This window comes from Etheostoma cragini, chromosome 15, assembly GCF_013103735.1.
Source record: "Etheostoma cragini isolate CJK2018 chromosome 15, CSU_Ecrag_1.0, whole genome shotgun sequence".
Classification (NCBI taxonomy): Eukaryota; Metazoa; Chordata; class Actinopteri; order Perciformes; family Percidae; genus Etheostoma; species Etheostoma cragini.
This window is the reverse complement of record NC_048421.1, coordinates 20218086-20241245: the sequence shown is the minus strand read 5'-3', so window position 1 is coordinate 20241245 and position 23160 is coordinate 20218086. Positions and strand designations below refer to the sequence as shown.

At 39.6% G+C, this 23160-nt stretch overlaps 1 protein-coding gene across 1 annotated transcript in view; it reads left to right on the top strand.

Moving 5' to 3' along the window:
* caskin1 (CASK interacting protein 1) overlaps positions 1-23160 on the top strand; it is a 117567-nt gene that overhangs the window by 60368 nt on the left and 34039 nt on the right. Inside the window, exons 2-4 of the mRNA XM_034894458.1 lie at positions 3452-3503; positions 18068-18165; positions 19572-19717. Coding sequence (XP_034750349.1) covers positions 3452-3503; positions 18068-18165; positions 19572-19717 — 296 coding nt within the window. The remainder of the gene's footprint in view (positions 1-3451; positions 3504-18067; positions 18166-19571; positions 19718-23160) is intronic.

Sequence of the window (23160 nt, the reverse complement as noted above, 5' to 3'; positions counted from 1 at the left end):
CTAACCGGCATGCAACGGGCGCCGATCGCCGGTGATCGATTCTGCGCAGACCTGGCTCATCTCGAACGAGCCTAGTGACTGAATCAGTGACATCATCACTGTGAGACTGATCCTTACCGCCCTACACTAGCAGCCCTTTGGCTGCTGATTAGCGTTTCCATTACCAGTTTAAATGGATATCCCCCATTTCGGTCAGATGATTGTTACCTTCCTCTTTCTTTGTGTTGGCATTGTGAACTCTGGTGGATTCCTGCGGACTATGGTTAACTGCTCCTCAGATCTCTGCAGGGTAAATTCAGACAGCTAGCTAGACTAAGGGCGTTTCTCAGTCTGTGTTCTTCTATGGACTTGTGTTCTTGTGTTCTTGTGAAAACGTCATGTTTGGTGGCCAAAGTACTGACCCAATACACAAGTTAGCATTTCGCCAAGAACAGTTAAAATCCCTGATGTGATCTCGACACGCCCAGCGTTCAATTCGGGTGTAAAGCGCTTATGGTTTCCGGTACACAGATTTTTAAAATGTACGTCTATTATTAAATCAATAAATTCATTTTTAAGATGTTTTAAGGCGAGAAATCAGCTGTGTAGATTTTGAATATAGGCAGTTCAACAAAAATTGATGGTGAATTAAAAAATCCTTTGGAGTTGGAAAGCTCCACAACCCCCGGCGGGCATAGCAAGCTCACCAGCCGGGAATGACTCTCGCGAGCCGGTCAGTCAGTCAGCTCACAGACCACTCTGGCCCCACATTTAGGCAGACCCCTCTGGCCCCACATTTAGACAGACCCCTGCAGCAGCAACAATGGAAGAGGAAAGCCAGGTCCACAATTGTAAGATATTTAAAATTTTTTTACTGCTGTTGTTATATATAGGATATATGTATATCCCCCTCCTCCTCTATCCTCCTCTATCCTCCCCATCCTGGCTCTCCTCAGTCGCAGGCTCATTTTCTGCTTCTCGGTAAAGTATACCTTTGACAGTGGCTAACTTTACCCACTCCATCTATAATTTTAATACCTATTTTAACGTTTCTTTTCTGCTTTTAATTAAAAATGAATCCCGAACAATGTTACATGGATTTTTTCCCGCTGTTGTGTCGTTATTTATACAGTTAATGGCCTGTGATACTTAATAGCACTTTAAATGAAAACGTAACAAAACAACAAAGGCGGTGTGAAAGGTGACCGTCCATGCTTTATTATGAATACACACATCAAAGCTAACTATAAAGTGGCAAGCGTTCTCTATGCTGGGGGTGTTGCGCAATAACAGGAAGAACGCTGTGTGCTTCTGAACTTGCGAGTTCATTCTTCCAGGTACAGCCAGCAGGTACGGTCTCCCCAAGAACACAAGTCCGTTCTTTGCTTACTTGGTAATGAGAAACGCCCTGTCTTATCAGAGTTTTCTGTTGCACGACTAAAAAACTTTTGAACGTACACATGTTCCACCAAAACTAGTTCCTTCCCGAAGCTACTTTACAGAGGCACCGTGGCTCTGTCTGGCGCATAGAAATGCCGATAAACCAGAACTCGTTTCTCTTCCATCCTTAATGCTGTGTGGAGCCTCCACCGCAGCACTGTGGAGATAAGTCTGGCAATGGGAGACCATAGTGCGCCTGATAACTCCTAGCGGGTTGTGGTGACGCACATTGCCGCCCTTTACCTCTCAAACAAGTGAGTGTTGTGAGATTCATGACCGGAGAGAAACAGGGTTTATAAAAGTATCTGTGTTGATGACAGATGTTTTCTTTTAATAACCATCTTCTCAAAGATACAGTTGGAAGAGATGTTTTTGGTGAAAGGTCAGAATAAAAAGAGATATGTATATGGAGCAGATCATGCAACACTTTTTTTCCAAGTCTACCTTCAGAGATTAGTACCTCACTACAACCCTTGTTGTGAGTTACTTTTCTATATTATAAAAAGTTATATATAAATGAATTTGACACGGTGTGAAAAACTTTCTCTGGCAGATTGATCATGAAATGCAGTCGGATGGTTTTACATTTCATCTCCTCTACATGCTAACTGCCCTGGATGAGACTGAGGCCAACCAACCAAGCTCCTAGAGTCTACATGACCAAATTCTGTAGTTCCTGTTTTACCGGCCATGCCATGAATAGTGTTGATACTTTCTCATTGTCTGTCAGACTTTTATAAAGCTGTGTTGTCTACTACACAGCTGTAATGTCAATACATAATGTGACATCACCATGTGCACTCATGTGTGGTGTGTTGCAAAGTCAGACTTAATGTATTCATGAGGAGCATGAGCAGGTCACAAAGTGCTAATCGAGCACATCCCCAGCATAATATCACCATACAGCTATTTTTATTTTTTTAAAGATACATTTTTTGGCATTTTAGGCCAATGTGTCTGTCTCTTCAACGTGTAACATTAAACAGCCAATCAGCAGCATTATTAGATCTTGGTAGAAGCATGCTGCATGCTTGTTGGCTCACTGTCGCTGATATTTGCTCCTTAGGTATTGAAATTGGGTATTAAATGACAAAGCAATTGGATGGGTCAAACAACACAGGACTTTCTTCTTTTCCTAAACCTAACTGTCACTTTCTTCTTTTCCTAAACCTAACTGTTGCTTTCTTCTTTTCCTAAACCTAACTGTCGCTTTCTTCTTCTCCTACACCGAACTGTCGCTTTCTTCTTTTCCTAAACCTGTCGCTTTCTTCTTCTCCTACACCGAACTGTCGCTTTCTTCTTTTCCTAATCCCGACTGTCCTGTTCTTTCCCCGTGTGTCATGGAAACGTACCTTTTATAAGCCCACCCACGATGATATCACTATTTTGTCCCACCCCTACTCAGAAGGCCACACCATCAGGCCAAAGTGATGTACTGAAGTTACTAAACTGTTGTGTGCAACACTTTCACGTTAACTTTCATAGTTTTTTAGCACTTGTTATAACTTTAATGAAATATTTCTAATTCTGTCTGCTATTTTGCTAAGTTTGCACGCTATATCATTTAAAAAATGGTTACACATACAGTATACAGTAAACTTGATGCACATTTTTTATGTTTTTATATGTCTATAGGTAGGTTTAGATTGAATGAAGTGAATTCTGCATTCACACTACTTCACTTCATGCATTACAACACACAGACATGCTCTGTTTAATATAAATATTCATAATGAGAGACGGATATTATCACCATGAGGGCCTGAACTCCCGAAAATGTCATTCTTTCCTAGGTGAGGAAATATGAAATCAGTATTTATTCCGGGGGAAATAATTAAGGGAGAAGTGAGAAATGCTGTGGGTTTTTTTGGGCTTGAAGATTGAATTAAAAAATACTTGTCCAATATAGCACAATGATGCTGTAACACAAACAGTAAATATAATATTGTATCATAAAAAGACATCAACCGGCTATTACTATCACTTACAAGCTGTAAAAATCAATTCATGTTCCACTTTATTTGTGTTTCAGAGCTCCTCGGTTCTGCAAAGAAAGTGAATGTCAACTTCCAGGATACAGATGGGTGAGTTATCTCCATTACTCCTCCCTCCATGTACATCTCATCTGTCTATCCGCTCGTTTTCTCCACATTCCCCCTTATAACAGCATACAGATAAAGAATATATAATAAATATTTTGTAACATACAAACATGAACACATTGACCAGGAATAGATTAAAAGCAGACAAATATTAACTGATTAATAATTAAAATAATATTATAGAGTACACAAATTGAAGAAAAAGAAATAAACCAAACAACTGAAATATTGCAACTGTCATAGGCATAGTATTATTATTTACAGCATACTTTCACATCAAATAATATATTCATTCATTTTCACCCTTTCATTGCCACCTCAAGGTTACCATTCATAAGAATTTCTGCTCCTTATTAACTTCCAACCTGTCCCACTCGTCCCCATGGTCCCATTCATTTACCGTGACAGTGTTAGTTGTGCTTCTGTGGGATTCAAAGCAGAAGGATTAGCCCAGATACCACTCTGCTAAAGTTCTGACTAGAATGACGTGTTTACGTCTGTGACAAAGAGAGTGCATGTATAATTTGCGTCTTTCTGCTTTAAACAGGCAAAACATCCAATGGAGAACTGTGGCCCACAGCCTGGTTTTGTTGTGTGTGCATGTGTGTGCATGTGTGTGTGTGTGTGTGTGTGTGTGTGTGTGTGTGTGTGTGTGTGTGTGTGTGTGTTTGTGTGTGCGTGTGTGTGTGAGACGAAGAGCATTTAGAGAGACAGACAGAGCTATTCTCTCCCCTTAAGGTTCCAGACCCTGCACGCAGACTTGCCCACTAATTGCAGACAGAATGGGAAGCAGACACACAACAGGTTCACAGTGTCAAATCATTTCTGAGGATATATGTCTGCTGCTGATGAAGAACAGCTATTACAAATGTGTGACAAATAAATGGTGTTTCCCAAAATAGTTTTTAGATAAATAAATAATCAATCAATTGATAGTCATCAATAATGTGGTAAACAGTTTTAAAGGAATACGCCACCGTTGGTTGAAATAGGGTTATTTACTGTCTCCTCTATATTTATTTAGGTGGGCAAACACATTTTTGTCTCAGTGCATGCATTGTCTTAGTCCGGCTAGCTTAGTTTAGCGTAATGAATAGAATCCTATGTGTCCGGTTAGAATGTCATGAGTAAAAGTGAACCAACAACAACAAAAACAAGACCTAATCACTTATTATGGCCTGCGTCACCGCGTTAAACACTGTATACGTTTTATTTTCAAACAGAACATGAACCACGGTCTCCTTGATTGAAGTCCTTTATCTGTTTGACCTAACTACCCCCCCAACCTGCCTCATTACCTTGAATTTGGAACTCTAATAGACCCTTTGCACGTGACGTCATGCTCTATTCACACAAATTATAAACGACGGGCGGCAGAAAAGCTATGCTTTAGACCAAACACATACTCCTTATGAGGTCATAAGGGGCAAGGTTACCTCTCCTTTCTCTGCTTTGCCCACCCAGAGAGAGACATCATGACTTTCAAACGAGCAAAGTGGCAGGTTTATCAATGCCACACCCCCAGCATCCACCTTGCCCCCCCCTCCTCCTTAAAGCTAGACTCAGAAATGCCATATACTTATGAAAGCTCATTGTGGGACTGGCTCTAGTGGCTGTATTAGGGGACCACTAAGGTCTATATAAAAGCATCCAAAGAGCACCATGTCATGGGACCTTTGACCCACATAATTATCATCGGTTATTCACTGACCTAGCTAGCTAGCTACATATCCCAAAATTAGGCTGTTCCCTTGATCATTTAACTTAACACAAGTACAAAAATATAATTTAAATTAACGATAACACGGTACGGAAACTAGCTTCAGAAAGATTAAAAAAACAAGTTAAATGCAGATCTGCGGTGCGCCTAACGCAGCTAGCTGCAGCTAACTTTGGACAGCTTGCTTGCTGCTGACCCTCGAGTCGTAATATCCACCGGTCAAATCTTAACATAGGCTACACAGCAAATAAAATCACAGATAAGAAGATGGCTCGATGTTACAATTATGTGTCGTTACTATTGATCATATACACTCTGTAAATTTACGCATGGATTAACGTATGATAAATAATTAACGACTGCATTTCCCAGAGCCGGGATGCATTTAGGTATCCATTAGAAAGTTGCATTGGCACACCCAGTGAACAGTGGTATGTGGGTAGCCACAACCAACCATTTCCTCTAAAATCATAGGCTACGTGTTATATACATTTTTACTCAAGTAAAAAATATGTTAATGCAAAAGAAACCCTATAGATTGATGTCTTACCCCACCGTTAGCGTAGCAATGTGTACCTGTAACCCAGCCAGCTACAAAGAACCGGTAAATCGTTCAGACTTTTAAAAGCTTTGAGCTCAGCACCAGTGTATGGGGATACCCTGTTTACCACATCGTGGATCAGATCGTGTGTACTGAAGTCGGGCAGACTGGAAACAGAGGGTCGGTATCCAATCCTGCTATCTCCAACTTCTCCAAATACACTAATTACATGTGTGTACAGATGATGAAATAATATAAGCAGTACCTTATGTAACAGAATTTTAAATATTTAATTTAAGTAACTGGCAAACAATGCTTACCACTTTTTTAAAGACATCTGTCTTTCTAACTCTGCAATTAAAACATTACTTAATGACTGCCTGTGATTATACGTCATGGTTTTTCCTTGGTCGGAATTGGCCTTTGGGGAACACATAAAGCGGGAAGAGGGGAGGGGGGGGGGGGGGGGGGGGGGGGGGGGGGGGGGGGGGACTTCAATTCCTGCATTCTGATACATTTTTAGGCACCAATTTATGGTTAAAGCGTCAACATATATGGCAAGGAAATCACACAATTATGGTGGCAGGTAACAATTCAAAAAACAAAATATAATGGAATGGAATTATCATAAGTAGTCCAGTAAGGGGGCTTTCACATCTGGATTAATTGCAGTTTAAACTACATGGTGTAAAACTAACCACTACGTTAATGGGGCGCAGCAGAAAGACGCTGCTTGTTCAGGGTTTTCATGTGTACCCTACTCCTATAGGCCTACATTTCACATCAGCCGTTACAACCAACTGTACCAAAACACCAAGTTAGACTACTGTTTAATGTGACAACAAGATGTTTTTAACTGGAAATGAATGAAACTGTCTCAATTTAATACTGAGGCCATCAGAGGGCCGCGTAAAGACAATTTATTTGTATATTAAAATAAAAATCTGACTGGCCCACGTTAAAAAAGGGGTCCAACCCCTCTGGAATAAATAATCAATAAATAATCAATCAATCAATAAGTCATCAATAATGTGGTAAACAGTTTTAAAGGAATTTGCCTCCGTATGTTGAAATAGGGTTATCCACCGTCTCCTCTATATATTTTTTTGTTTTATATTTGCATTTGCCAGAATTGCCAGATGACCATCTGGGGGGAGGACAGTCTCTTGCTGCTGTGATGTCCCAGTTGCACCGCACCTCTTAGTCCTTTTTTCTACCAAATAGTTCCAAGAACTTTGGAACTGGAGAAACCAAAGTCAGGAACTAAATGAAAAGCGTTCCTGTTGTTTTTCATTTTAGTTGTTTCATCCATTTTAGTAGTTTATATACTGTACAAGCAGAGACAATAGCACAGAGTCATTGTGTTATTCTTTGTTGTCTCGGCTGCGTAACTCTGATGTTTGAGTTTGATTTAATAAATAAATGAAAAAGAGACAATGTGTTTGATGGTAATTTATCTATATCATGTGAACAAGGCGGTACACAAGTTGTAGTTGATGTGCTCCCAGGGGGTAACCAATCAGAAGTGAACAAGCTTCCTACAGTCCATAAAGATATACACCTGGAACTACATTTGGTGTCTGGTTCCTCCGCTGGAAACCCAGGCTCTGTTCCTAAGTTTCTCAAAGGTTTCTTGTTCCCTGGGGAAGTTCCTGCGCTGCCATTGTCCCCTCCGTCTCCTTACGTTCAGGTGGAGCATCTTCAACCAGTCTGTTGTTCTTATGTGCCACATATCCACTGTAGTTTCCAGCTGCTTTGCCAGTTTACTTCGTCACTATAGTTGAAAATGAGCCGGTTGTCTAACACCGGCACATTTATAGAAATGTTGATTAATGTTTGTTGCCCTTATAAATAAATAAATAAATAAATAAATAAATAAATAAATAAATAAATAAATAAAATGAAATTCCTTTACCCACTTTTAAGGCTGGAATTTGACGTGAATAAACAAAATATGAATTTTGAGTGTGTATGATTGCAGCTGTTCCATGTGCTGGTGGTGGCCACCTTACTTTTTCCATCCTTTTGACACTTCCAGTATCTGTTCATCTGTGATAAATGCCTGTCTGCACGGTGCCGCAGGAAACAGCACACGGTAGAAATGCTAATTGCTACAACCGTGAGTCACGACAGTTAAGCCCTTGTAAGAGTCATTTAAATGGAGCCGAAAGACCACAGTTAGCACCAAACTGTGCTAAATAGTTTTAGTAGCTAAGTAGTTTCTGTAAAGATCGAGATCAAAAGACCGCTGCTTTGCCACTCTGAGTGAAACTGAACAGTGCACTCTAATTAGTGTGTTTACTCTTGTTGCCTCTTGCCCCTAATTTCCTCCCACAGTATTAAGTGTTCCTTATTGGCTGATGCCAACGTGGCTGTGTGTGACAAAAGTCAAAAATAAGTGCATGGATCAAGTTAAATTTTATTTTTTTATACTGAGCGCACATGGCTAATGAGCCTGCACAATTTATTTTAGATTCATTTACTCTTCTTGGCATTTGCTCTGGAGACTCGTAATGAACTCATTTTGTTAAAAAAAGTTAGCTCTTAATTTGCATCTCTTTCCTCATCTGGTGTGTGTGTTTGTGTGTGTGTGAGCGCGTGCGTGCGTGCACACGGAAAACAATTTCCTAAGTGGTGTCAATCAGCTGGTGTTTTCGTGTCATTAAAAAAATCAGCCAGTGTTGGTTGGATTCACACTGTTTTTTTTCAATTAGGAAACAGACTAGCAGCAAAGTGGAGACAGTGATGTAAAGGAGAGAAAATGGCAGATAGAGGGGGTTTGTCACTTATACATGTGAGGACATACAGTGAAGTGGTGTGTCTCACAAGAGACTGGAGACGTGACAACAGAGCACTTAGAGTGTGTGACGGTCCCTCTTTAGAAACCCTGACAAGGCGATCCCCACTGAGACCAGAGAGTGTATTACAAGAGAGCTCCACTGCAATTAAATATCTGCACTCTACGTAAGTGTGTGCGTGTGTAGAAGTTTACACAGACAATCTGTAAAGTGTCTCGAGATAACTCGTTCCGATTTGATACTATAAATAAAATGGAATTGAATTGAACCATCCTGCTGGAGTGTGCAGAAAAACGAGTAGATATTTGTAATGTTTGGCGTTACGTCTGTGTTTATCATGGATGTGTTTACTACTGTTGCCAGGCAGCCTGCTCTCCCTTACTTTCTACTCTCTTTTCTCTTTTCTTCTCCTTCTTGCTTATTCACAGATTATTTTGTTAACACGCCCCATGGGAGCAATATTAAAACGATCCTTTGGTCAACGATAAGATATTTACTGATATTAAAAAGTCTGCTACCATACGATTTTTTGGCTCAGTTGAGTATTTTTATGTTTGTTTTGTTTTGTTAATAAATGCAGAAATTGTGCACTTTAAAAGCCACCTCTCCACTCGTCAATTGTGACATGTAACGGGTAGCGGTGTAGAGTGACCAGCTCTGTACGCATGTTGGAACATAAAGGTTAAACCATTTGTAGAAAGATAATCTCAAATTTGCACAGACACATTTTTTAAACAGTACAAGCAAGATGCTGATAGGCCTGCTGTTTGGGCTTTTTGTCCTTTGCAATAGGAGAAATTCTTCCTTCTTTCCGTAATGTTGGACAAACGTCACTGATCAAGCATCTATTAAAAATATGACAGATTTGGAAATGTATGAAGCAGATATTTTCAACAGTTAACAGTCTAGGTGGTCCATACCTGCAGGCTTGTCATATTCCAGAGAGTTCAACAATCTCTCTACTTTATCAACGTTAATCTCACGAAATTCAAAAGCACAGTTTTTACCCCTCATGAAGCCTTTTGTCATAAGCTCTTCTGAGTTGTATTTCACACTAGTGTCCATGTTTTCTGAGCTTGGAGATCTTATCAAAAACATAAACCTTAAAATAATTTGCAATATATAGAGGTTTAGTTTAGTTAAATACACATCATCTTGTTCTATAAAAGAAGTCTGAGTTGTTTTTTTACGCGTGATTTCAGTCAGAACTTTCCATATTTATTTTATTGTCTTGACCACTTTCAGAAATTCTCTGATTTATTAATTTGCGGAAAGCAACATTCTTGGCATCATCTGTCAGAACCATTAGATTCTTTAATGAATCATCAATCCACAGAGCACTTTTGGCTTTAACAGTAAATTTCTTGAAAGGGGCGTGTCTGTTAGCAATTATCATAAATAGTGATAATAATTTTAAAGCAAGGTCTGCATCTTCAACATCACATAGACTAGCTCAAGGAATGCTATTAAGTTCCCAAATAAAAGCCTATTGATCAAATTTCTCATTGGTTTCTAGTAAAACTGATTTCTGCGCCTCCATCTTTAAAATACATTTCTACATTACTTACATTGATACATTACTAATTGCATGGTTGGGCATGACACTAGAACATCTAGGATGCTTTTCCTTGCATCAATGATAAAAAAGGATCGGCTACGTTGTAAACTAAACGCAATCATATGTCGTGATATCCCTGGCCAACAACAAGTGAGTCATCTTCACACTTTCAAAATAGTTTGTTGACAATATAGAATAGATTAGAATATATTAAGAATATTTTATCACCTTGTTTAGTGAATTAATGAACACCTGCCTGCATTAACACACCTCCAAGGCATTTTTACACTGATGTCAGAGCCAGAGACGTCGTCCCCTAACATAAAATCTATAATTCCTTCCTAGGAATCTATCCGTGGAATTATGTGTGTGTGTGTGTGTGTGTGTGTGTGTGTGTGTGTGTGTGTGTGTGTCTGTGTGTGTGTGTGTGTGTGTGTCTGTGTTTTATGGCCAGATAAAACCTGGACACACAGACACACCAGCAGAGTGACAGGCACTGATTAGCAAAGAACAGAGGCACAAGACAAGACTACATGATATATGAGCCAGGACAGCGTGGACGCACACGCACACTGGACAGCACACAGCAGCAAAAGGGACAGAAGAGTAGTAGACATTGTCCAGTGTGTGAATGTTGGAGCGGTGGGTCTCGGGAAGGCACAGTAAGCATAAAAGTCCCTTATTACTGAAAAGGGGTCAAGCTGTGTGTGTGTGTGTGTGTGTGTGTGTGTGTGTGTGTGTGTGTGTGTGTGTGTGTGTGTGTGTGTGTGTGCTAAAATTTGACCAATCTAGTTAGAGATATCTATAAGACATGCAGACTTCAAGAGGATGATGAGAGAGAAAGAGATGAGTAACAGAGATAAACAAACAGGAAGCTGGTGAGAGGAAATGGAAAAAGCAAGATAAGAACCAGAGTTTGGTTTCTGATATGGAGATACAGAAGATGTTGGTCCAGAGGCAGTGGAGCAGTTTGGGTTGACTGTTTCTTGGTCTTTTTGGGGAAAAAGCTGGTAGTGAGTGTCATTTTGTCATCATAGTGAGACACATCTTTTTGAAAATGTGCTTTTGTGTCTTTGCATCATATTTGTGGTTGGGTATATGCACAGCTAGCTACTTGCAGTGGTGCAATGTAACTAAGTACATTTAGTCAAATACTGTACTTAAGTACAAATTTGAGGTTTTAGTACTTTACTTGAGTCTTTTCTTTTCATGGTACTTTCTTCTTCTACTCTACTACATTTCAGAGAGAAATAATGTACTTTTTCACTACATTCATCTGACAGCTTTACACATTAGAGACCGTTGGTCACAAAACACATGTAGTTTATCAAATATGTTTTGTTATTAAACTACCAAACAATATACAAGTCCAGCTGAAATGATTAGCCGATTAAACACTACAGACCCTATTTTAAGGATTTAAGCACCCGGCGTAAAGCAGGACCACGCGTGTCCATATCCACTTTTAATAGTTTGACGGGGGAATAAAGGGTCTGTGCGCCATGCGCATGGTTCAAAGGGTTGTACTTAGTGTCTTCATTAATTCATAGATGTGTTTCAGGCGTAACATGCAATAAACCAATCAGAGTGTCATCTAAAAGCCAGGTGCGTTTTTACCTTGGCACATTGCGATTATGATGGCGGATTGGCACCGTACTGTTTGTATTTGTAATCTTTTGTATGTGAGCTACTGCACTTCCCTGTGTGTGTGTGTAACAAGCATAGTGTGGGGGCAATGTGCATAAGCCTAGGCACATTTTACTAGTGCGCTGTTAAAACAACTATGAACTGCTGCACTATCGACTGTAGACCAGGTTTTTGTTGGTCAATGGCGTGATTACGTCCTGCTGCCGCAAGATAGAAACACGCCAAGAATTCACCTGAACACACCTCCCTGTACGACCAGCATGCCCATGGGCGCAAAGATGGGCGCAGGTGCATTTGCTATTTAAACGACGTGGGCGCAGGACGGGAAATTAAAATTAACAAATGAATATGTGGGTTGAAGGTACAGTCCCATAACTACAATGTGACAAAATGTGATGGAGGAGTAGAGATGGAAGGAGGCATAATGGAAGAGACCGGAGAGGAAGTACAGGAAGAGGACGGAGCTGTGGAGGGAAGTGGTTGAAGGCTGAAGAAGTATGGAGATATGGAGGAAGATGGGCAGAGAGAGAGAGAGGAGAGAGAGAGAGATAGAGAGGAGTGAGGAGAGTGAGGAGAGAGAGGAGAGTGAGGAGAGGCGTATATGTGGAGCAGAAAAGGAGAACAGGGTATAAATATTGCATGGAAGGTTTTACTACTTGGCAATAGGAAGGGTTTCCCTCCCCGATGCATGCACCCCCACTGACACACACACACACAGACACACACACACAGACACACACACACACAGTGCAGTTTTAGTCTGCCCCAGTGCAGCACTGTGTAACGCTATCCCTGTTTTACCCTGGAGGGGGAAGCAAGGAGAAGAAGACACAGTTGTCACGGAGATATAATAGTGGGTGATGGAACATGCGCAGAGAGAACCCTCCTCTGTCTGTCTCAGTGTTTGTTGTGCTAAGATGGTTCAACGTGCTGACAGCTTCCCTTCATATTTTAATTTAAGGTGCAATCCCAGTTCAGTTCCATTTCTTTTTCCAGTGTTGACTCCAACAGTACATGAATAATGGGCTAGAGTAGGAATGCTTTCCCATATTTGGCCCATTATAGGTTCAGAAAGGTATATAGGGAAGATAATAGGGAGAGGAGATAGTGGAGGTTTAAAAAAGGAGAGGAAAAGAAGGTGACAGTTCAAACAAAAAAAAGGAGCACAGAAGAAGAAGTGCAGGCAGAGAGAAGGAGGAGAGGTAAGGAGCGAGGGGTGATGTGTTTGAATAAACTAGAGCAGGTCCCTCTTTAGTATGCTGCTCCACACACACACACACACACACACACACACACAAACACACACTCGCACACACAAATTACACATAAAATAGAGATTCAGTAACTTTCGAGCTGACACAGTGGATGTATTAAAAGAACGGCTGATACTCACACTGTAGAACTAGCACCATCTCCATGGTTACCGAACATTCAGTGTCCAAACACAAAAGAGTCAAACTGAGTTGAGGGCTAACCAGAAATTAAAGTAGCTACACTCAACTAAATCCATATATATATATATAAATATATGAACGGCTATAGCAAGCTGCGACCGTTACAGTTGATGCTACTTTCTCTACACGGTCTTGTACTTTTTTTTGCAAATCAAATGTTTTAAGGCCACAATCACATCATGTTGTGGGTTGGTTTGGTTCCCGGCTTAAAACGCTTTATACAGGCAAACGTCAATATAGATATTTAGTGGTTAAAAAAATCACTTCTGGAATAGTGGTATAGTCTTATGTTGGCTTCCAAGCCATAAGCTTTAAAATAAGAATCTCATAAAAAAGTCTTACAGTTTTTGGCGATAGCAAAACAACAGTGGGACGACTGGAGCTCCGTGTGCAAAACTCTAACTACAGTCTGCAGCAGCTCATGTGGACCAAACTAATTCCTTTTTCATTGCTTGAACACAGTTTTTAAATCTCTTAGACTTATCCAATGGGTTTACAGTAAAGACAACGTGCACAACACTGTGGATTTACAGCACTTTGTTCAGATGCTGACACACTGCTGTCACACCTGTTAACCACACACTCAAAACACAACAGATCTAGTTCCTTTTTTTAGACTTGTTAGTGAACACATACTGTATATACATGTAGGGAAAGCTCATGATGTTTTTTGGGGAAATAAATAAAAACCAAGTAAGAATACATACTGTTTGAGAGAAACATGTAAAAGAGCAAAGATACCAATAAGTCCAGAGATGTCTGAGGTTACAAACACAGTTGGGAAAACGTGAAACACACTTCCTTTACTATAGTAAACATGCACACTTACTGTTTTTCACAACACAATGGTGGTGTAACCGATGGAAACACCACATTCATTAGTATTTAGAGATGGGTGCATGGCAGGTCAGTACATGTTCTTTGTTATTACGGACCTTTAGTTTGTAACTTTTTTCCCACTCATTACATAAACAGGCAAAATAAATTGATATATCTATTGAAGCAAACTACTGACTTTCATTCCTTTTTGTTTCTTAAAAAAACTGGTATGTTATAAAATAAAAGTGTTCCTGTTTCTTAGAAGAAACTATTGAGTAGTGTGAAGTCACTGAAGTTATTCAAACTGTATGAGAAAGTCACGCTGAATCACAGTGGCTAAGTTTCGATCCACTTGTCATATCGAACTAATTCTAGACGTTTAAGGTGTTTCCATTCATTTTCGCACTGAATCGCACAACATTCAAGCAAACTTTTGCAAACAACGTTTTTCTAGACAAAATAGATTGCGCCGTCTACCAACACACGGTCAATATTGCACTAGTTGCAGTGCTTATGTGCCAGCTGATAGGGCCATATCAAGCTGTAACAAGAAAACAACGACACTATCAACGATGATGCAGATGCAACTTGTGTTTTATTGTCCCTCCGCCACTGCTGTTTTTTGAGACATGTCTCGCTGTTTGAGCGCCTTCCATTTACTCCGGAGGACGTCCCACGGCTTGTCCTAAGCCATTTCCTTTGCGAGTTCTTGATAAATTAAATCTAAAAAGTCTCTTGTCTCCTCGTTCGTCCACTTCCATCTGTCTTTGTTGACACCCGCCATGTGTGCCAACAGAGCGGAAATACTGGGAAATTAACTAAAACTCCTTCTTCGTTTTGTGGCGGGTTGCAGCCATACAATTACCCTAATTACACAATTAACACTTGATTGTAATTCATTATTTATTCAGCAAATAACGTTTCCGTCGGCGTTTCTCGCATGAGCCGTATCTCAATCAAGATAAAAACCGATGAGGCTGAACGTATCTCCTTTGAGTTGATATTCATGAAATTCTATCAAATTCTATTGTTTCCTTAAGGCATTTTTTATTTAAAAACACTTAATTCAGATAAAAACGTGTGGATGGAAACATAGCTAGTGTGTGTTATCTAGATGAGGATTGGTCATAGTGTGTGTCTGCACTGAGTCTGTTTGAGACGTGTGTTAAGAGTTGTGCTGCTTAGAAGACTGTAGTTTGAATTTTGCACATTAAGTGGTGGTCACTGTTGTTTAGGAATAAAAAAAAACATTAAATATAAAGGTAAATAAATATCCACTTGATGGCAATATATGTTATAACTGTTATTACAAACTGATAATGTAGCTAATGTAGCGTTACATTAGCTCAGACCCTTTTTCATTTTCAGCTTCTTGGATTCTTGGACTAAGAAGACCGAGGTTTACTTGTTTTTATTTTAAGAGTATGATTAAAAAGGTTTGTGTGGCTAACGTAACGCTAAACAAGTTTGTCTGGGGCTTGTCTGGAGTGCAGATGAAGATAGAACTGATTTGCTAACGTTAGCCTACTCTCTGATATAGTAGCATCCAAGATTCCATACAGTGGGAAAATACAAACTTATTCAACCCTTGTGATGTCTGAAAATCAACCCTTTTTTAACGCTTTTTATTGACGTTTTTTAACTTTTCTTAAGTTTTTGTCATTTTTTTCAACATTTTTGACGCTTTTTTCAAATTTGTCACTTTTTTGGACGTTTTCCACACTAAGTAACACTAATTTATTAACTTTAGTTCTACAGTTATATTTGGAATTTATGGTCAATGAACCTCATTTATAGGAAATTATACCTAATTTTTGAGTTAGAAAAGAAGAAATGAGGAATTATTTAGACTAAAATCAAAGGAAAGTATGTCGATGGATAATCAGAGACTGGAATATGTTAACTTTTACTCAATAATAAAATTAAAAACCACTTCAACGGTTTTGCAAATGCTATAAAATAATATAAGATGAATGAATATGAATATATATAATATATATATATATATATATATAGATGAATATAATGAATGAAAGTATAGATTTAGTAGAACGTTGTGTGGAATCAATCATGTTATTTGGGGTAATACAATTGGGTAGTTAAAAAGAACATTGATAGGACAAAACAGGTCAATTTATCTCTTCTGTTGTTAGTTAACAAAGAAAGACCCCACAAACCTTCAAACCCTTCTATTTATTTTTGGACTCCATGTCTCTGTGTTTTAGCTCTTGACTCCTAGTTACAGTCTTGGGTTCCTGCTTCTATGCCAACCATTGCAGTGAACAGTCAGATCATAATTTTCCGGTGGTTTTTATTGTCCTTGTATTTCTAATCTAATCCAAAGCAGGGTTGAGATTAATAATGTTCTGAAGTTTAATGAAACCCAGGGGAGTACAGTATAACAGACAAATTACAGGCTTGAGCGGGTTTGGACGTACTGTAGATAACAAAGATGTCAGCGGAAACTGGGAAGTTGTTCAAGGCTGGTTACAAGAAGATATGGCAAGCCAGGAAATGAAACATGTGCTACATGCATGAGTCAAGGTCAGAGCAAAGAGGAGATATCTCACAAAACACTAACAATAAACAAACTAGACATCTGAGATGAGTTCCTTTGGCGAAAATGTTAGAGCGGAGGAGGTTTAAATTCCATTTCAGGCTCTACTCATTTAGAATAGATGAAGACCGGTGTGTATCTGTTTGATGAGATTAAACAATCTCCATGGTTCTTTTCAGATGTTTTCTTATTTGTATTGTATCCATTAATGTCATTACCACAACCTCGGGGGAAACTTAATACTATCGGTATGTCTAGCATTTCAACAGAGTTTTGCTTTAGTCTCGCATTTGAAGTTTCAGAAGTTACACGTTAATCCACTAGGCTGAAGATAAGAATTAAATGGCTTACCTTTTGTACTCTGGCTCTGCTGCGGGTCACTCTTTCTTTCGGACCAGCCCAGTCTTCCACACGCGTACACACCTGGGAAAAAAACCTATCCATGCTGTTATGAGTGAGATACAGGTTTCTGAATGTCCTCTGTCTTCAGTCTCCGGGTGAGCTGTTCAAAATCTGCGCGGCTTTCTACGTCACTAGCCGAGACGAGGTGGCTAACCGTAGCATGCTAGCTCGTTCTAAATAGCAAAACACTGCTAAAACAAACACTACTTCACCATAACCTCCAAAAGAACTGCCTCCATGTCCCTGTTCTGCAGGTGTTCCACAAGTGCCCCTCATTTAGAAGAAGTCTCCCAGCTAATCCTGCCTTGTACTGACCAAAGCTGGAGGAAAAGTTATCTAGCTGATGGGATCTTACCTACCTACTGAGCAACTCCCAACAAAGATAGTATAGAAGTGGGAAGTCTCACTCTGTAGCTAAAAAGTAGACCCAAACACACAAGGAGAAAGCAGGATCTGCAGCAACGTGCGTTAAAACAAAAATTCAGTGTTTTTGGAAAATGAAACCATGGAAACCTATTCTGGTACAACCTCAAAATACAATTATGAACCGGAAAATGAGCATAATATGGGCGCTTTAAGACATGGCATATCATTAACACAACTTGACAGGGAAACGTCATGACAAATCAGAAACACATCCTCTCCTCTACGGACCGATTTAAACCAATCCCAGCTGATTGGGCACCTTATTTATATGGGTCATCACTCTGAGGTTGAAACCCTCATAAAGCTGTCTTTGAAGGCAAACAGCAAAGAGTTGTAGGGAGGAGGAAAGGGACACACACAAACACACACACACAGTATCCTTTACATGATATAATACCCTTCCTCTTGTGCATCATTTGCCATCTCCCACCATCCCATCTCTCCCTTAGCTTCTAATCCTCTGCTATTAAATCTATTTGTCATGCTAAGCTTTGCCATTATAACCAACCTCTTTGTGTGTGTGTGTGTGTGTGTGTGTGTGTGTGTGTGTGTGTGTGTTTGTGTGTGTGTGTGTGTGTGTGTGTGTGTGTGTGTGTGTGTGTGTGTGTGTGTGTGTACTACTAGGTTTTCTCCATTGCACCATGCGGCGCTCAATGGGAACCTGGAGCTTATCACTCTGCTGCTGGAGTCACAGGCTGCTGTTGACATCAGAGACCAGAAAGGTGAGGGGGAACTACACACACACACACACACACACACACACACACCTCTGCACACACAGGCTCAGCTCTCGTTTGTGTGTTTGATAATTGCTAGTAGTTCAAAATGTGCCGTTTGGAAAGGGCTGATTGCTTCAACTGTTGTATTGCTGTGTGTAGTTTTCTCCCAAAAGGACTTACAGAAAGACCCCAACCACTTAATATCCAACTCCACTGTACAGCATACTACTGACTTACAGTACTTCTACATCAGAGGAAGACATTGTACTACTACAATTACATAACAGAAAACGTGGCCAATTCAGAATTTAATCCAAAAATATCCCAATTAAAATGTGAAAAGAGAGAGAGAGAGAAACAGAAGGGGCAGAAAGAAAAAGTGAAAGGCAATGCAGATAAAGAGAGTTTTTGTTAAACTACATTAGTGTTGTCTTTTTGGTCAATGCTTTTGCATGTTGATATTGCCACAGTCATGATGGCGGTCCTGTCTCGTCTCATCATTACTATAGTTAACCAATGTAACACTTTGAGTTCCTCTCCTAACAGGCTGGATGGTTAATGCTGATGTATGGACTTTATTCCCGGGGGTATTTTGCCAACTGTAACATTGTTAGTGTATAACAAACACACCCTGTCATGTTGATGTTCCTGTAGCCCAATAGATAGGATATTGAATGATTGATGATACAGAAGACAACACATTGTGTGGAATGATGCATCATCATGTGATATTTGGAATGTGTGTGTCCGGTAGACTGCGGCATCACGCTCGGTCTGCCACTTCTTGTCTGTTGTCTGGTTGTGCTTTGAATGTGTGGGATACTGAAACATCCTTAAATTTGGAAATTGTAGTTTGTTTATTCAAAGTCAAAGACAGTCCAAAGTAGTGCTACTTTGCACATTTTTGTGGGTCTGAGGTGTATGTGCATTGTAACTGCTTTCTGTGTCTGGCCCTAAAGGTGAGAGGCCAGCGGCCAGAGCTGCAAGAAGCCGATGTGTGCTTCTTATACCGATACACTGTATATTTAACGAGATCTTTTGCATTTCTAATCCAAACAGCGTTAAACTTGGCACTGCACTTACTCGTGCCCGTAACAAGACATCTGTTTGAAATCAATCGTACTAACAGTTCGAGAGGTATGTGAATAACAGACAGACAGACAGACAGATGTCCTGTAATTTATAGATAGACGGGAGTATAACAGGGTAGGGTAGGGTAATTTATTACTGGTAAATTGATCTGTACAATAAAAGATACATTCATTTTTGCATCCACACACTCTGAGACACACACTCTCTCACACACATGCACACACACACAGGGACATAACTCCTCCCAGATCAATAATAACATAAATCTTGTTGTGTGTTCATACTGTGTTTTTTCTGTGTTTTTTCTGTGTGCTCAGGTATGCGGCCGCTGCACTACGCAGCCTGGCAGGGGAAGGCGGAGCCTATGAAGATGCTGCTGAAGTCCGGTTCATCTGTCAACGGCCAATCAGATGAAGGACAGATTCCTCTCCACCTGGCAGCACAGCACGGCCACTACGATGTGGTGAGCGGTGTTTGCTACCCAGATCAGATGATCATTAGCTGAGTTCCCTGTACTAACCACGAATTAGTCACAAAAACAAAGCCATCTGACATAGCTTGTATGTAATTCAACATCCTATAGTTCTGAAATAGTAAAATGGGCGGATGTTTATAATGGAAAGTGAAAGGGGCCTTATGCAGTGACAGACCCATGCAGAATTATTACCCAACTCTTCTGCTGCTAGCCGTTTTACAGAGCTTTCTAAGTGTCTTTCAGTTCATTGTTTGAGTTTTCTGGTCCAGAATCGTACTGCTTTAGTTCACTCTCAGTTGATAGACTGTTGATGGCAACAGCTGTAATCCACCCATACAGGTGTTTTCACTTACTTTGCGTCAGTGGTATTAGGTACACCAGTGTTTCACCTGTTGTGACAATTAAAAATGTCTGCTGTGAAAAAGGATCGCTGCACAAATACGAGATTCATAGATCTGGACAGGGCTGTAGTTAATTCCACCTTTGTCAAGTCCAAGACAAGTCCAAGACCAGGATCAAGAATGAGTCCAAATGAGAGACAGTCAAGACTCAGAAAGAAAAGTTCAAATTAGACCACATTATTTACTTTAAGTTAAATTAACAATTTCACTTAGACCTAAGTCACATAGAGCTGAAGTGCAACTTTACGTTTTTTATTTTATATTAGATGTTGAGTCTTTGTATTCTGGTGTAACAAGAACATTATGGGCTGCCGATGGAAAATGTAACAAATAAAAGCAACATATACGTGTCACTAAAAATGGGCATTTTCCCATTCTTGATCAAGGTATTACTTGTCCTGAAGAATCCAGAGTACAACATGCTCCCTGACTGTCTGGGGCCAAAAGGAAATTGATTGATGCCTGTTGATTGAGGTGTATGATGCAGCCAGGCGTATACCAAGGACCAATGTCCGTTCTAGATGGATTTTACATTACACTAATACCTGTTTCCTGAACAAGCACACTTCATCAATGATTCGTTTAAAAAAAGCAAGTTACTTTACAAAAAAGGTTTATAGTGCCGGACTCTAGAATTTAGTCTAGAATATTTGGCGAGTCCAATGACCGAGCCTGAGACAATTTCAAGTCCAAATACCAACGAGTCTGAGACAAGTCCGAGACAATAGACACGGACTACAGCCCTGGATCTGGAATCAGGTTGCCTTTAATTTTACTCTGACGTTCATCACTTGTGTCTTGTTCTTACCTACTGAATGCAATGGTCCCTGCCATGTACAGTACATAGTGCCCATTTTTCCTGTGTCAAAATGTTTAAAAAAAAGACTACGTAGGAAAGATGATGTAAATACAGAGGCTGTTCCAGTTAAGAAAAAAAACTATCAGGGGAAACACTGCAGTGCTGCTGCAGGCTTCCCAAAGCAACAATGAAATATATCAGACTACAGCAGCTGACATACCCTGGAGGAGAGCGACGCTCAGCACCCACAGGCTCCAACACTGAAGAGCCACCGCTTCTCTTTGATGAAATAACCATGATTTATATAGGGTGCTCCCTGTGTGCATAAAAGGCAAAAAAATCAAATATTACAAATCTGAAACAGACCACAGATTGAAAACATGAATCATTTAACATCCACTAAGACACAGACAAGATTTTAAAGGCATTTTGCTTTACCAAGTATGGCGAGACAGTGTTATTATCTGAGCAGGGGGAATCCAATTTTTGTCTCCATCCATTTTTTCTCCTAATTTGTTCCATTTTTAATGTGCATTAGAAAGCACAATGAACGGATCCCTCTGGTGGGGCATGATCCCTCTTAGTCTTTTACCGCTTTAACCAAGCTCGTCCTTTCACTTATTGTCGCCGTGCTCCTTGGGCATAAGGGCATTATGCAGGGATAGTTGCCGGGCCTACAGGGATGGATTTTCTTTAAGGCTACGTTCATACATACTGCTCCGGTCCTCAGACGGTCCGGGGGGGGGAGGTGTCGCAGCGGGAGGGAAAAAAACACCTCGGCATGCGGCGAAAACTTGAGACCGGCGTTGAGACTCCTTTGGTGAGAGCGGACTACCTGCTGGCTGCCAGACTCTTACTTCTACCTGATGAAAAAGCGTGTAACTATGACAACCAGGTATCACCGTGTTTTACAATAATGAAACAGCTCTCTATCAAATTACTCGTATTATTAACCCTCAAGTTGTCCTCGGGTCAAACTTACCCCTTTTCCTATATTAATGTTCTTCTTAATTCCCCAAAATAACATGATTGATTCCACCCATCGCTCTTTGGCAAGAACAAATCTCTACTTTCATTCATTTTGGGGCGTCTTATTCAATTTTATTTGAAAAAAAAAAATTGAAGTGGTTTAGAAATTGTATTGAGTAAAAGTTGACATATTCCAGTCTGTGATTATCCATCAACAGACTTTCCTTTAATTTTAGTGTAAATAATTACTAATTTCATGCTTCCATGCAACATTAGGTATAATTTCCTATAAATTAGGTTTTATTGACCATAAATTCCAACGATAACTATAAATATATATAAAATATATATAGTAGTCGCACGTATTGTTGAAAACGTCAAAAAAGTAACAAACATTGAAAAAAGCATCAAAAAAGTTGCAAAAAATGACAAAAACGTAAGAAAAAGCTAAAAACATCAATAAAAAGCATCAGCGGATTCTTCCATTTTGACGGGAAAACAACACAAGGGTTAAGTTAGTTATTTTGTGGAAGGACAAGGAACATTTCATGGATTCCTCTATGTCATTTTCTATGTATAAAAATAAACTTAGAAATGCCCTGCTGTGTGTGATTTGGTGGAAAAAGATTACTCTTAGAAAGCAGTTTTACTGTTATTGTGAATGTATTTCTTATTATGCAATTTTCTTATTTTCTTATTTCTTTATTTCTTATTGTGCATAGTCATTATTGTAACTATGCACATTTACTCAAGTACTGTACTTAAATACAAATTTGAGGTACTTGTACATGACTTGAGTTTTTGCTTTTCATGACACTTTCTACTTCTGCACTAGATTTCAGAGATAAATTGTACTCTTTACTCCACTACAGTCATCTGACAGCTTGAGTTACTTTACAAATTAAGATTTTTACACACAAAACGCATGTAGTTTATGAAATATGAAGTTTTTCTTATAAATGAAAATACCCAACAATAAATAGGCATACAAGTCCAGCTCAAACGATTAGCTGATTAAACACTTTTAGTTGATTAACAGTACTATTTGGGTCGTTTCAAGGCTTTTTATGTAATTGTATTATTCCATTACTGAAATGTTTTTTAGGTAAAGGTAGGGGGGAACAGATCTCGACGGGAATCAGAATTGATACAACCCCCTAAATAATTAGGGAGAAAAACTGGCAAAACTCAGCTGGTTGCAATAGATATACAGTCAACTCCATCCATCTCATTACATAACATATTAATGTGACAACGGGCTT